At 29.7% G+C, this 14,318-nt stretch overlaps 1 protein-coding gene and 1 non-coding gene across 2 annotated transcripts; one reads left to right on the top strand and one right to left on the bottom strand.

The window, feature by feature from the left end:
* Positions 1 to 4,957: 4,957 nt before the first annotated feature.
* LOC113517358 (troponin C, isoallergen Bla g 6.0101-like) lies at positions 4,958 to 11,681 on the top strand. The gene is made up of 6 exons (XM_031912467.2): positions 4,958 to 5,088; positions 5,232 to 5,259; positions 5,829 to 5,972; positions 9,094 to 9,216; positions 10,332 to 10,463; positions 11,339 to 11,681. Exons 1-6 carry the CDS (start codon positions 5,086 to 5,088, stop codon positions 11,365 to 11,367), a joined length of 459 nt encoding a protein of 152 aa, XP_031768327.1. The 5' UTR covers positions 4,958 to 5,085; the 3' UTR covers positions 11,368 to 11,681.
* On the bottom strand, positions 8,523 to 8,607 carry Trnah-gug (transfer RNA histidin (anticodon GUG)). Its single transcript is given in 2 exon segments — positions 8,523 to 8,557; positions 8,571 to 8,607. It is a non-coding gene; the product is annotated as a tRNA-His (tRNA).
* Positions 11,682 to 14,318: the final 2,637 nt, after the last annotated feature.

Genomic DNA, 14,318 nt, shown 5'->3' with positions numbered 1-14,318 from the left:
AGAATTCACACAGAATTCAATGACGATGAGGGTTGAATGTAACCGGAATTCTAAAATAAAATAATGGAATTAAATAAAAGTACTCTTTCAACAGCGCTTTGTTTCTCTCTATGGGGATTGGTTGAGAGGTTACGGTGCTAAGAGGTATTAAACAAAGACACTTTTTTATTTATAATATTAGAAAGGACGATATTATTATTTATTCCTATAGTATTACATTAAGATATAAACAAATACCTAACTGGATTAATGTAAAGTTCTTGCTTTGTAATTAAATTATTTTGTCTGTTTTTCTAATTCAAAAGTTGTTCTGGTGCAATATATGAGCACATAAATATAAAACTACTAAAAATAAAGTATGAATAATAGTTAGTGTAAGTCAAGTGTTTCATTATTGTGTATACACAATTAGTTAAACAACTTCTAGGCAACAAACTTTGGCAATTTCATAACTGAGGTCTTAGACATTAATATTCATTATGGATCTACTTACTAACCTACAGATATAATTTTCTATTCTATTAGATTATAAAGTAAAATAAGATTAATGTAATGTTTAGCTTCCTTATAAACTAGCTATGCCCTCGATATTGTTGGCGTGGAATTAATTTTAGTGTAATTTGCGTACAAAAGTACTTACTCCACATGGATATTATATTATAAACATGAAAATATGTTTGTTTGTTTGTTCTTTTTTTTAATAAGTCTTTGATTAAAGTAAGTTAGTTAACCGTTTCTGTTACACAGGAATAGAACCATGGCCATTACAAAATGCACTATGATCAGTTTCACGAGTTCCATTCTATTAAATGCAGAATACCCGATTAATTGAAGAGATTGTTAACTGAGATTGCCTAGCAATAAGATTACTTTTGTACTATACTATACTTATTTAAAATCCATCAACAATTTATGTAATATTGGTGCAATAAAATGTTTAATAAGGAAATAAATTGTTTATGGCAATTTACTCGTAATCAAGTTCTATAAAAAAAAAAAAAAAAGTCATTACATCTATGGCTTTATCTTTGGCCTTCATTAAATATTTCAGCGCAATAAATTACATATTTGATTATACGTTTAGTCGTTGGTTCATTGCATGATGTTTCAATTATTAATGGAAGGTAGAACTCCCCCATAAACTGCTATAGGGAACGGTCCTGAGCCACCCGCATCCAATGGCTCCCTGCAGTAGTTACATTTGAGGTCGTTATTTCATTGGGAGTTGCCCTACATTGTGTTTATGTCCATATGGGGTCACCACTACAAAAACTTTCTTTTAGGGGTAGATAATATATAGCAATATCTATGTATTGTTATTACAGCTATTGTAACCACAATAAAAATACAAAATATATTATTAAGTATATAATAATAAATATACGAGTATATCGAAATAAAGAGTCCTATCGATATATAATTTATTTATTAGATCAACTGGGTGAGTTTTACAGTTTTCCAATACGCAGATCCAGGAGATCATCAGAACAATAACATTTATAAAAATAATACACATAAATAAACGGAATATATATATAAAAAAAAGGATTTAATTTAACTTGAAATAATATTACAGCCAAAATTTCAGCACACAAACAATAATATAGGCATATACACCATATGGTGTTAAGTTTGCTTAAACTGCAGTTCTACATCACCAATCGATGCCCTACAAGAGTTTTATTATATTCTTCTCCTGAAGAGTTGTGGAGTGTTAAGAAGTCTGACATTAGCCATATGAAGATTTTTGTATGTGAGGGAATGGTACATGTCCCAAAAGAAGAAGCAAAAAAAGTGAAATGCTAAGGCTAGTAAAATGTTGTTTATTGGATACAGTGAACAGACTAAAGGAAATCGGCTCATTGATCCTAAAGCTAAGACTTTACTTACTACTTACTTTCTAGGCGTAATGAAGTTTAATAAATAAATAAATGTATGTTAGACTGGTATGGGTAATTTTGAAATGATAAATCTTTTCTTCTATCAACGTACAGAGAGATCCAATATATTGGGGGGAAAGTGATTGATAGTAATGGAGACTAAGAATCGCATTGCTAGCAATATACCTAACCAGGTCGACCTCTACGCGGTTCCCCCTGGAAACTATCAGGTTAATTCTTGATGATTTCATCATGATGGACTAACTGGCCTGTTTTCATTTTCATCGAGCACCCTTCACTGGTGCCCCGCCAGCGTATATCGTTAGTACAGGCGAGGTTACCATTCCATTTTCACCTATCAAAAAAAAAAAAAAAGATTTCGGGGCGATACCAATATTACCCATGTCTGCTTTCTTTCCCATCAATTATTGGGCCTACGAGCTACGAGTATGTAGCCTATTCATATTTTGCATACAAATAAATTCAATTATAAAATAATGTTTTCTAATTAAAATTTATACTATTCCAAACTAAACTAATTTGGTACGTAATTCATATTAACAGTAATTAACGCGTTATAGTCGTTTAAGTGTCATTTGATTTATAATTAGCATCTATTTTCATCCATGTCGATAGCATTGGCTGTCACGAATCTGAGATGCCACTCATCAGTCGACGCAGAGGCGCAGCGGTCACCAACAGTTTAAATACTTAATGATAATAATAAATCAATTGACAATTAATTAAAACGCTCATTTTGACTTGTTATTGTTCACGCGCTATTTAAAAAGAATAATTGCTAATGGTTTATCTTGTTTTCATGTAGATATCGTAATTGCGTACAGCCGTAACTGTTTTTTTTTTGTGGATGAAAATGGAATAGTAACCCCGCCTGCGCTAACGGGATACGCTGGCGGAGCACCAGTGAAGGGTGATCGATGAGAATGAAAACAGGCCAGTTAGTCCATCATGATGAATTCAACAGGAATTAACCATGATAGTTTCCAGGGGGAACCACGTGGAGGTCGACCTGGTTGGGTATATTGCTAGCAATGGGATTTTCAGTCTCCATTACTAACAATCCCTTTCCCCCCAGCCGTAACTGTTAGGTTTTTAAAATGAAGAAGGTACTTCACAATTCCAAAAGTCCTATTGTTCATAAATTTATGTTTATTTAAATTCTGTGATTTGGACTAAATAAAAACTTAATATGAATACATATATTTTAACTTATTCAACCATAATTAAAAAAAAAGGATAACATCTGATTGCAATAACGTTCTAAATAGAGTTTTTCAAAATAGCTATATGTACAAGGCGGACTTAATACTTAAATCCTTCTCTCCCAGTCAACCTTAGGGTAGTGTTAGAATACTCGAATACGTTACTAGTATTAATTTAAATATGAGTACATACACAAATAAATATATATAAATAACAAACACATACATAAAATATACTATAACACGAAGATGAGAATAGTAAATAATGGTATTAATCTTGTGATTTAGTTCACAGAAATTGTAATTTTATTCATTTATATTTTATGTCAATATATATACACTTTCGGATTATTTTATATCCTGAAAATAGATTACTCATTTGAACAGTTAATAATCAATAGGAAAAAAACTCGTGCCCGTCTGCAATTTCTTTAAAGTAGGCTACTAGGTAGTACTAAACGCTTACCATCAGGTGAGCCGTATGCTTGTTTGCCACCTCGGTGCATAAAAAATTGTTCGATCGTATTTGAAACATTCTTAATGCATTATCTAGCTAAAGCGATAAATAATATTAAGATCTGTAATTATGATCTAAGTATAAAATATATAAACATAGATGAAGTAAATTATACGTACAATAAAATAAGCAAGTGGCGTTTTATGGCCTTTATATGCCCCTAAGGAGGAAAAATAGTCGGTAATTGTATAAATTATTTAAAGCTGCTGTACTCGCAATTTCTTTACGTTAGGGATTTCTTTAATTTCCCTGGATATGAAGTATCTATAGTTATATATTTAAGTATCTGTGAGTACTCCGTGACCCGGGATCAAAGACTGTATATATATTTACAATACTTCAGAAAGAAGAGGCACGGAAAGAGGCTCTCAATTGTATCTCTTCGTTATATAGGTATATATACGACTATGTTATATGTATATATATGCTACGTCTTCGTCGTACAATTCTACATTGATTTTGATAAATTTTCCTGCAATATTTGGGGTCTATTACTGTGTTGGAAGTCGATATATTTATGTATTATTAACCTTTTTTCCCTTACTATTTGTAATATTGTTTATCTATTTATAGATAGCTATCGCTCCGGCCTGGCTTCGTACGAGTAAATAGAATTTTCGACAATAATGTATAGCAAATAAAGTAGTTATTTGCTGATAATGAATTTTTCTATAGGTGAAAGAATATTTAAAACAGTTGAGTAATTTATCCATTACAAACAAAATTTTCATTTTTATAATATTACTAATACTGGTACTAATTTTACGTATTTTACATAGCTGTAACTTCAAGGGTAGCGTAAGGGATTAAAAATAAAGTGTTTTCATGCAGACGAGTTATTATCCTATTTACATATTTTCATTTTTACTTAATCCTTTCGCCGTGTGGTCCAGGCATAGAATCAGTTACCTCCTCGTGTCAGTTACCTTTCCCAAAGACGTCCTAAGAGGCGACTAAGGGAATTTAAAAGTTGAGGGATGAGCAGTAGCTTCTCTCTTAAAATATCAGCAAAGGCTAATTGCGGTTGCCAACCGTAGCAATTACTGGCAAACCCCTCTTATGGGGGAGGTCTCTGTTCAGCAGTGCATAAGTAGCGACTGATATGATTTTTACTTAACTTTTATTTTCTTATTATTTTTTGTATCATTTTTATTAACATAAAAACGGTCAAAAAGTATTTTATTTTGATTTATATAGTTTTGTTTATTATATGTAAAGTCTGCATCTTTTATGTATTGTCTTTGATAAAAGTACTCTATCGAATTATCAAGCAAACAGTACATGAATATAAAATTAAATGATCAATTAGATTAAGCACCCCTGAAATATTTTATGTAGCCGGAACATGTTGTGCACCTGATATATAACGGCCTACATAGACAAAATCTGGACCAAAACTGAATACAGTCTGTTTGATTGAATACATACACATAAATTAGTGCGAGATATAACATCGGATTGAAAAATGGTGCGTAATTTTCAAGTTCGTGTAGTGTAGTAGGACTTTTATTTTTCAATTTACTTTTAATTTTTTTTTTATTACGTTCCGTGATGTATTGTGTGTGTTTAATATGTTTTCTAATTCAGTTTTTCTGTTTTACATGTGCACAGGAGGAACTTGACAAGAGTCAGTTGCAACGTAAGTACTTTTATTAATACTTATCTACCCTAAATAATTCATTCTTCGTATTATGAAAAGTCAAAGTCACTACAATTATAAATAGTTTGACACTTTATTAATTATGTATCTAAGTATGTGGTAGTATCAATGTATCTATTTGACGCGCAATAGAAACTTCTAGACAGTTTTATTTCTATAATAATATTGATTAACTGAAATTAAAAGGAATAAAATTGGTGGCTTTTTAATCTATTAGTAAAAAATATACAAGAATCTTGTCTTAGATTGGATTGGATATTTAGAGATTTTTACAATTATCAACAAATATTTATCAATAGATTCCTTTGCAACTGGTATTAAAGTACTGGCATAAAAAAATGCAGTTGTTTTAAATTATATTTTTTTTATAATTGATTATCGGGAATTTAAAAAAAAAAAAAATATAACTTTTGAATGAAATGGAAACAATTAACGGATATGACAAACATAACCTCAAAAAATTGAGTAGTTAGTTATTTAATTATATAAAAATAAAATTAACACACCTAAATGAAACAGAATTTTAATTCTAATAATCTTTCATGCAGTCCTGAAGAATGCCTTCGATGCGTTCGACCACGAAAAGAAAGGAGTTATAAGCACAGACATGATTGGAACGATCTTGGAAATGTTGGGACATGAACTCGACGATGATACTCTCAACGAGATCATTACTGAGGTTGATTCTGATGGTAAGTTCGTAATAACTTAATCTGCTGATTATTATTAATTAATATATATATGAGAGCCAGCATATTAATAAGTAATGCTCCCTGAGTCGACGCATAAAGATGCCTGTACTTGGAGATTTCCGTATTTCAAATGACAGACCGTTCCATAATCGAATGGATATGACTGTGAAGGAATTCCCAAAAGCCCGGGTATGATTTAAGTATGTGACCTTAGCGAAATAGTAACAATTCCAGAATTTTAAAATCCTGCCTTATTTTTAAATAGCTGCGGATTCTATCAGTACAATACAAACATTAATTCATGTGTATATCTCTGTGTATTGGTCTAGGTGTTTTCTATATATAATAAATATTTTTAACTAAAATAGTATATAATATTGAACCGTGAATTTAACGTCATTAAGTTGAATTTCGTATTTAAAATATTATTATTAATTAAAATAATAATAAATTTTATAAATAGGAAAATAAATAGGACAGTGTAAATTTAGCACAGGTATTTAGTATTTTTTTTAGAGACAACCTATAGCACACACGTCTTTTTAGATCACGTGTGTAACAAACAAAAATACGGCACGTCTGATGGTAAACAGTTACCGTAGCGCTGTGGTCGCTTGCAACACTACGGGTGTCACGTACGCGTTACCTACCCTCGTTCGTGTTCTTTCTTAAAGTTATGAATTCCTGTGAATGAGAGGAATATTAGCATATTTTTGATAGCCATGTTTATGATTTCCTCGGATCTGTTAATTTATTTGATAAAAAGTTCACGGCCGGCTAGTAAATAGCGTGGCTGAGTATCTAAATACTCTGCTATGTACTTTTTGAATAATTTACATAAAAGTTACATAAGTAATATTTACTTTAAAGAAACAAATTATTAGACTTTACTATGATGATACGTCACTTATAAGATAAAGTAAAAGTAATAAATACCATTAGACATTCATTTTACATAGCGTCATTCGATAATAAATAAAGCAGAACTAAATATTCGTATAATTTTATAATACGTAGTTTATTTATAAAAGTAAGATTGCATTCCACAAAAAAAAAAAACTGACTTCGGTTGTAAAACAACTGGTTATTTAATTTAAAATTTAAACTACTCTAATCTAAACCGAATTTGATGAAATGTTTATGAAACCAATATATAAGTATATCCCTTACCAATTATATACCAATATATAAGTATAGTATAGCCTTTCAAATAAAACAGAATTTTCCAAATAGATTTACAGTTAACGGAGTTATGAGGTAATAAACATAAAAAAATTAAACCGAGTTGAGAACTTCCTTACCCTTAAATTAAGACTGTAATTCCAAGAAAGTCATTAGGCTTGTTGTTTTTATTAATATATTTATTTAAACTACCGGTAAGAACAAAAAAGGAAGTGTCTAATCTGCTCTATCACGCAGCTCTGTTGTAATAATAATATTAAAAATATGAAATTCAACTTAATGACGTTGAATGCACGGTTCAATATTAAATATCTATAAAATTTTATCAAATGGAACATAAATTATTGGATTTGGAACAGTATTAAAAAAACAGAGTAGCTTTTTGTGAAAGACGAAATGGTACATTTTTTCGATTCAGTGGCGAGATTTCTTTATACCTATCAATTTGATGTCACAGCGAAATTATTTAAGTACAAACCCTATCAATATTATAAATGCAGAAATTTGTAACGATGGATGGATGAATGGATGTTTGTTAATATTACACGCAAAAACTACTGAACGAATTTGAAAATAAATCGGTACACATGTAGATTATATTATAACTTAGGATATTTTATGTGCTTACAGCTAATATGAACTGAATTTCTAATACATCAAATAAAAATTAATATGATGATCCATAAAAAAGTAATTTCGCTAAACTATTAAATTAAAATATTAGATTAAGACATAAATTTAGAGAAATGGTGCCTAAAATCAACTCTGTTGACTAATTTAAGTAATAGATGTGGTACAAATATATCATACTGTTCTAATTATTCTATAATAATTTATTAAAAGCCAATTATAAAATTAATATAATGGACTTACACTAAAATTTTTAATTAAAAGAAAAATGATTAAAAAGAAAGTGATAATTGCATACGGAAGGACATCTAGAATTAGGGGAGTGTGAAGTTATTATCGCGTCTTTACATGTTTGCAGTTCAACTATTATGTCAATAGATGGCGCTAATCTAAATTAGCAGTAGTTCTTCAGAATAGTGGCCAATTATATAGATGGCGTTAATATTGAAACGGCGAATTTTATTTGATATGATTAGACATTATTTTACAGATGAATTCTTAGTGATAAAAATTAATTCATATTTAACATTAATTAGCCTGTGATTTAAATATAACAATTTGATGTAAATTATTATTTGTTATAACTGGAGATTGTAGTTGAAAGCGGTATTGTTATACTAGGCATGTAATAGTAAATTATTTGGTAGAATAACGATAATGTTTAAAAAAATTATCTTAATAATAAAAAATAAAAATAAAAAAAAGTGAATCGCCTCACCGTGACAATGCACTTAGAATTGCCGTGACCAGGATTCGAACCTGGGTTACTACGGAATTATCGTTTTTCCACAACGTAGGGTCCTAACCACTAGACGATCACGGCTATTGAGGCTTATCGACAACTGGCGAATTTATCAATGACTTCTACCATACTGATAACATTTTAATAATAATATAATTTATTTTAATATAAAATACTATATGTTATATTACGTTACGAAATATCGCTAATTTGTAACAAAAGTAATTAATAAATAAAAAAGAATTATAATAATAGTAATGGATAAAGTTTTAAAATTTTTATTTTAAGTTTTAATAAATATAAATTAAAGAATAATTGAAAATAATTTATCTAATAATATCTTTAATTAACTTAAAATAGATGGAAATACTAATTTAAATTTATTTTAAAAATTGTTGTGTGTATCTTTTTGTCTATTATTTTTTTAATCTAAAAATAAACACCTATTTCATTCTGGTGTTAATGTAATAAATTTATTAGGAAATTAAAAAAAAAAAGCTTATATTCCTATAATTATTTCTATATTCCCCTTTCTCTAAAAGTACTCAATTTTATTTTGTTTTCTAGGATCTGGTGAATTGGAGTTTAGCGAGTTTTGTTCTTTGGCTTCCAAATTTTTGACAGAAGAAGTGGACGACGAAGCTATGGTACAAGAATTAAAAGAAGCTTTTAGGTTATATGACAAAGAAGGTATAAAATTTTTAAGTACATTAAAAAATATAATATATTATATATTCATAAAAAACATTAATTCTTTCATAAACGCATTTCAGCTATTTTGTCTCTTTATATTCCTAATGTGAAAAAAATTGACTAAACAGTTCGATAGGTAAACTAGGTTTATAAAAGATTTGGCGTTTTTATTAATAAGGAATTTAGAATTATATGCTATAGACAGTGACGTAACAATAGGGTAAGCAGAGCGAACACAATATCACGGGCTCACGGCCTAGCCATGCTTCAAGTTGCCGTGAGCACAGGAAGAATATAACATTTATTGTATAATTTTGCAAAAAAAAAAATTGTACTTAATCATTTTAAGAATTAGAATATTAACTCGAAGAACATTCAAGAAATGAACAAATAAATTGTCAGAATTTTAACACGATATTTTGAAATAAAACTAAAATGTTAATTGTAATAGTGTTGATGTATATTTAGTGATATATTATATAATAAAAATGAAACTATAAGATTAAACTTTTTTAGATAAAGGAATGACCTCATCCGGTGAATTTTGCATGGGAATATATATGAGATAGTTAGGGCCCCATCTGGTGAATGTAAACCTTAGATAGTGGTAGATGGTGGTGCTGGCTATAGAACATATTCATATTATGACAGTAATTTCGTTAGTCTAAAATAAATTATTTTCTAATTTAACAATTGCGTGTAATATTTTAGTATCTCAATTTTTTTTTCAACTTTCGACATACATTTGAAATTATTTATTTTTACTGTTAGAACAAAGATTTTTATTTTAATTAAAAATAATTTTATACTAATATATAAACATTCAAAAAAAAAAAAACGAGTGCTCTAAAGACTAAGACTAACAATAATTTTTAGACATTTTGTCTGTCTGTCTGTCTGTATGTTTGTTTCAGCATCACGTAAAACCTACTGCACGAAATTGCATGTGATACATAGTTGTGTACTTGATGATCTAACTTAAAATCTAGTGTATTTTTCATCTGGATATGCCACCTAGAAATGGTCCATTTCACTTGTTTTGCTACTTGTGAAATCCCGCGTACAAAGTAGCGGTTAAAAAGCTAATCACATATATTATTCTTGTTTTACAGGCAACGGGTACATTACAACAGACGTCCTGAAGGAGATCTTTAAAGAGTTAGACAACACTATCACGTCTGAGGATTTAGATACTATGATTGAAGAAATTGACTCTGATGGGTCGGGTACTGTTGACTTCGATGGTATGCATAATTTGATAAATAATAAATTTTAACAATTTTATTTTATATTGGCGATCGGTCCTGACTTCTCAAGGGTAGATAGAATTCTAGTAAATAATGTATAGCCTATATTATTCGCTGACAATGTAGCTTTCTATAGGTGGAATATTTATTTCAATCGGTCAAGTGATTTTTGAGTTTATCTATAACAAACAATCATATCTTTTCTTTATAATAACTGCCGCCTATAGTTATGAGCTGCTTGATTGCCATCACAAAATAAACGTGTTTCAACCGTAAAGCAGTTGTGTTTGCATGGCTGTGTTTCGGTTTGAAGGGTGGGATATAGCGTGAATTTACTGGGTACAGAGGAACAACACCTGAGTCCTCAGGAATGGCAACGCATGGGGGGTATCATGGGCGAAACAGTATACTCTGTTATGTCCATGGTACTGCTCATGTCTATAGGCGACGGTTATCACTTTCCATCAGGTGGGCTGTCAGCTTGTTTGCCATTCTAAGTTGTATAAAAAAAAATGATATTTAAGTTAAGAACTAAAATTGTTATGCCTCCTTATTCACGTTTCAATAATTTTACTGGTCGTCTTGCCCTTCAAACAGTTTTTTTTATGGATGATAATGGAATGGCAATCCAGCTCATACTAGCGGTGTTCACTGGCGGGGCACAAGTGAGGGATGGCAGGTGAGAATGAAAAGGCAGGTCAGTTAGCCCATCGTGATGGGCTGGCAGTCCACATTACTAACAATACCCCCGGGCTGCCCCCCCCCCCCTTCAAATTACTACTTCAAACTACGCAAGAAGCGCGTGTAAGACAGAAGATACTAAGGCGACTTTGTCTGGTCAGTGAGTTAAAAGTTGTTTGTTTCTGTTTCAGAATTCCTTGAGGTCATGACTGGTGAATAAAAATAAATATAATTTGAGAAAATAGTCTTAAATATAAATTGATATTTTAGAAATAATATAGTGTAAATAAACAAACGACCAAAATATATTTTCGAGGACTTCGTGAGACATCGAATGTGCCGGGATGGTATATTTTGAAGATTAATTAATTTAGTTTTCTAATTTATATATAAATTATTAAAATAATTAATTTATAAATTATTATTAGGTATTATATAAATATTTAAGAGCATCATGAATGTACAAACAACTGCGCGCAGTTGATATATTTTTGTATAAAAAAAAAAAAGGAAAATAAAATTGTTTATAAATGATTAGTTTGTATAATTTTTTTATCTTTCTTTAATTTTCATCATATATAACATTATCTATACTTATAAAAAATCTGTAGAGAGGATAATTCTGTACATAAAATAAATTTCCAAAATAACTATCAGGGAGTGATTAGTGATCGATTTTTGTCTGTCTGTCTGTATGTTCGCTATAGAAACAAAAACTATTCGACGGATTGTAACGAAACTTGGTACAATTATTCTTCATACTCCTGGGCAGGTTATAGTATACTTTTCATCACGCTACGATCAATAGGAGCAGAGCAGTGAAGGGAAATGTTGGGAAAACGCGAGAAGTTACTCCATTTTTAAGCTTCCGTCGCGTGTGCAGTCTTAATGGCCACTGTTTAAAATGTAAAAATGTCCACCCGTGCGAAGCCGGGACGAGCTGCTAGTTATTAATAACAGACTTTATCTTTTTTTATTATCAGCAATAATTTGTTACTAAAAATAATACTAACTTATTGATAATTGAGGGTCTACTGCTTTAACAAAAAAAATCATATCTATTACCGAATTAACTTTATCAAACTTAATGAAATCGAAAAAGCATAAACATAATGCAGCGATAAAAAGAACATGAGGTTTCATTTCCATAACCATTAACCATTTATATTCTCATCCTTGAATGATGCCGATTCAATGTATTTCTAAGCATTATAGTACAGTTTAACATAAACTGGACTCTTTAGTTTCTCGTTAGGCAAATCAGTAACTTACTGCCAATTACATTAAGTTTACGATTAATACGGGACTTCGAGTGGAATTTCTATTGAACGAAAGGAAACAATTCTACATTTAAACAATTTATTTTATAAGAATCGAGGCACAGGTCTTCAGTATTTAAAATGCTACTTTCAATTACTTATTTTATAGACTTCTGCGTAGGCATAGAAAGTTGATGGATAGAAATAAAAACGTGACATAGCTATAGATATTTCTTCAACCTAATTGTATAACGTAGTTGCGAGAGTGCTTTTTCCTTTTGTTACTTCGATTTGCGACATTATTTCTTACAATAACGGGCACCTGTAATAAATAGCTGATGGCTGGTTAGGTTGGTCACTGGTAATTTTACGTAATATTTACAGTGAATCTAAATCGGATTATCTACTCGTCTTTAACAGCTTTGCAAGTATTTAGATAGGGATAACTCAAAGTACGTAAAAAGTAACACTTGTTGGTTAATGTTATATTTTTTTTTAAATGTTAATCAAATATTAATACATGTAAAATAAGGACAAACATTTTCAAAGGTTTTACTTGCTGCCTTTATAGCAAATTTGGTGTTAACTTATATTTTTAGAATAGAATGTAAGGAACGTTTGACTAAATGGGGATCAATGTATAATCGAAACATAATTTCTCTATTTACATACATATTGTTATAATTTACTTGTACAAATAAAAATTCAGAAAAATTGTTGGTATAATAAATTAATTTGTTCATTTGCGGATTATCAAATATATTTGCTTTTTAATTTATTAAAACACATTTACTTATAAATGTACCATTATTTATATTTTTCGCAACACCTAATTACAAATATTTCCTCGTCGGGTTGCTCTATCAACAAAAGATAGTACGTGATCATTCTGACTGGTCAATTTGTTTTTTTAGGTTGCAAAAACTTAGTCAAAGAAGTTCTAGAGACTCCAGTTTGTCATCGCCCTCGTTCACGTAAAATTTTTTTTGGAATGTTTAAAACAAAATATGTATATAGGTAAAAAACGATATTAATTATGTTATTTGCTTATCATTTGGTTTTTATACTTATATTACTTAAAGTATGGTAGAAATAGACTAAAATATAGAAGTAAGGAAAATTTATGATACCTTTTCATATTTGAGTCTTCCTATCCTCGTCGCCAGTGTGTTATATCTTACTGTCATGGCTATATAATTGATTAATACCACTTGACTTTGAGATATTACGGCATCTAATGACATATCTCGATTACATAATATTATTAACTCACAAATATAGATTAATACTATATATGACATATCATCTAATAAATTAAATATAATATAAAATTGTAAAGCAATTAAGTTAGTTTTTTGTCGTTGCTTCGACTTATTTTTTTTTTTGTAAAATTCAGTTTCACTGATAAAACATTTCGTTAAAATTATGCTACTTATTTCGATTTCATTTTATTATATGACAACTACAATATTCGAGAATTTCAAGGCAACATTTTGTGAATAAAATCTACTATTTTCAAGTCTACTATTTATTACATTTTCACTTTAGACATGACAAGCTCAATACGAGTATGTGTACCTAATTACATTATAACTTCCACATTTCTCATCTATTTTATTAGTCTTTTTTATCTTTACACTTTTTTTTTAATATCTATGGGTAAATTTGAATCTTTTAAAATCTTTATATAACACTTTCAATATAAAAATTCTTGTGGTACCTAATCTTTTTATAGTTATTCGATTTGAAATTGATTAAATCTTATTCATACATTATGTCTATATCAAGATACATTTAAATGCAATAGAACCGGTAATTTTTTCAAAATTGTCCACTATCGACATGGTTCCATTAAGATAATTTACTAAAGGAAACCGCGAAGTAACGAAAGCTTGATTGCTCGTTTCAAGCA

The sequence above is a fragment of the Galleria mellonella genome, unplaced genomic scaffold, assembly GCF_026898425.1.
Source record: "Galleria mellonella isolate WM207_F2 unplaced genomic scaffold, CSIRO_AGI_GalMel_v1 utg78, whole genome shotgun sequence".
Lineage (NCBI taxonomy): Eukaryota > Metazoa > Arthropoda > Insecta > Lepidoptera > Pyralidae > Galleria > Galleria mellonella.
Note: the sequence above shows the minus strand (reverse complement) of the source record. Positions and strands in the feature narration are given on the sequence as shown.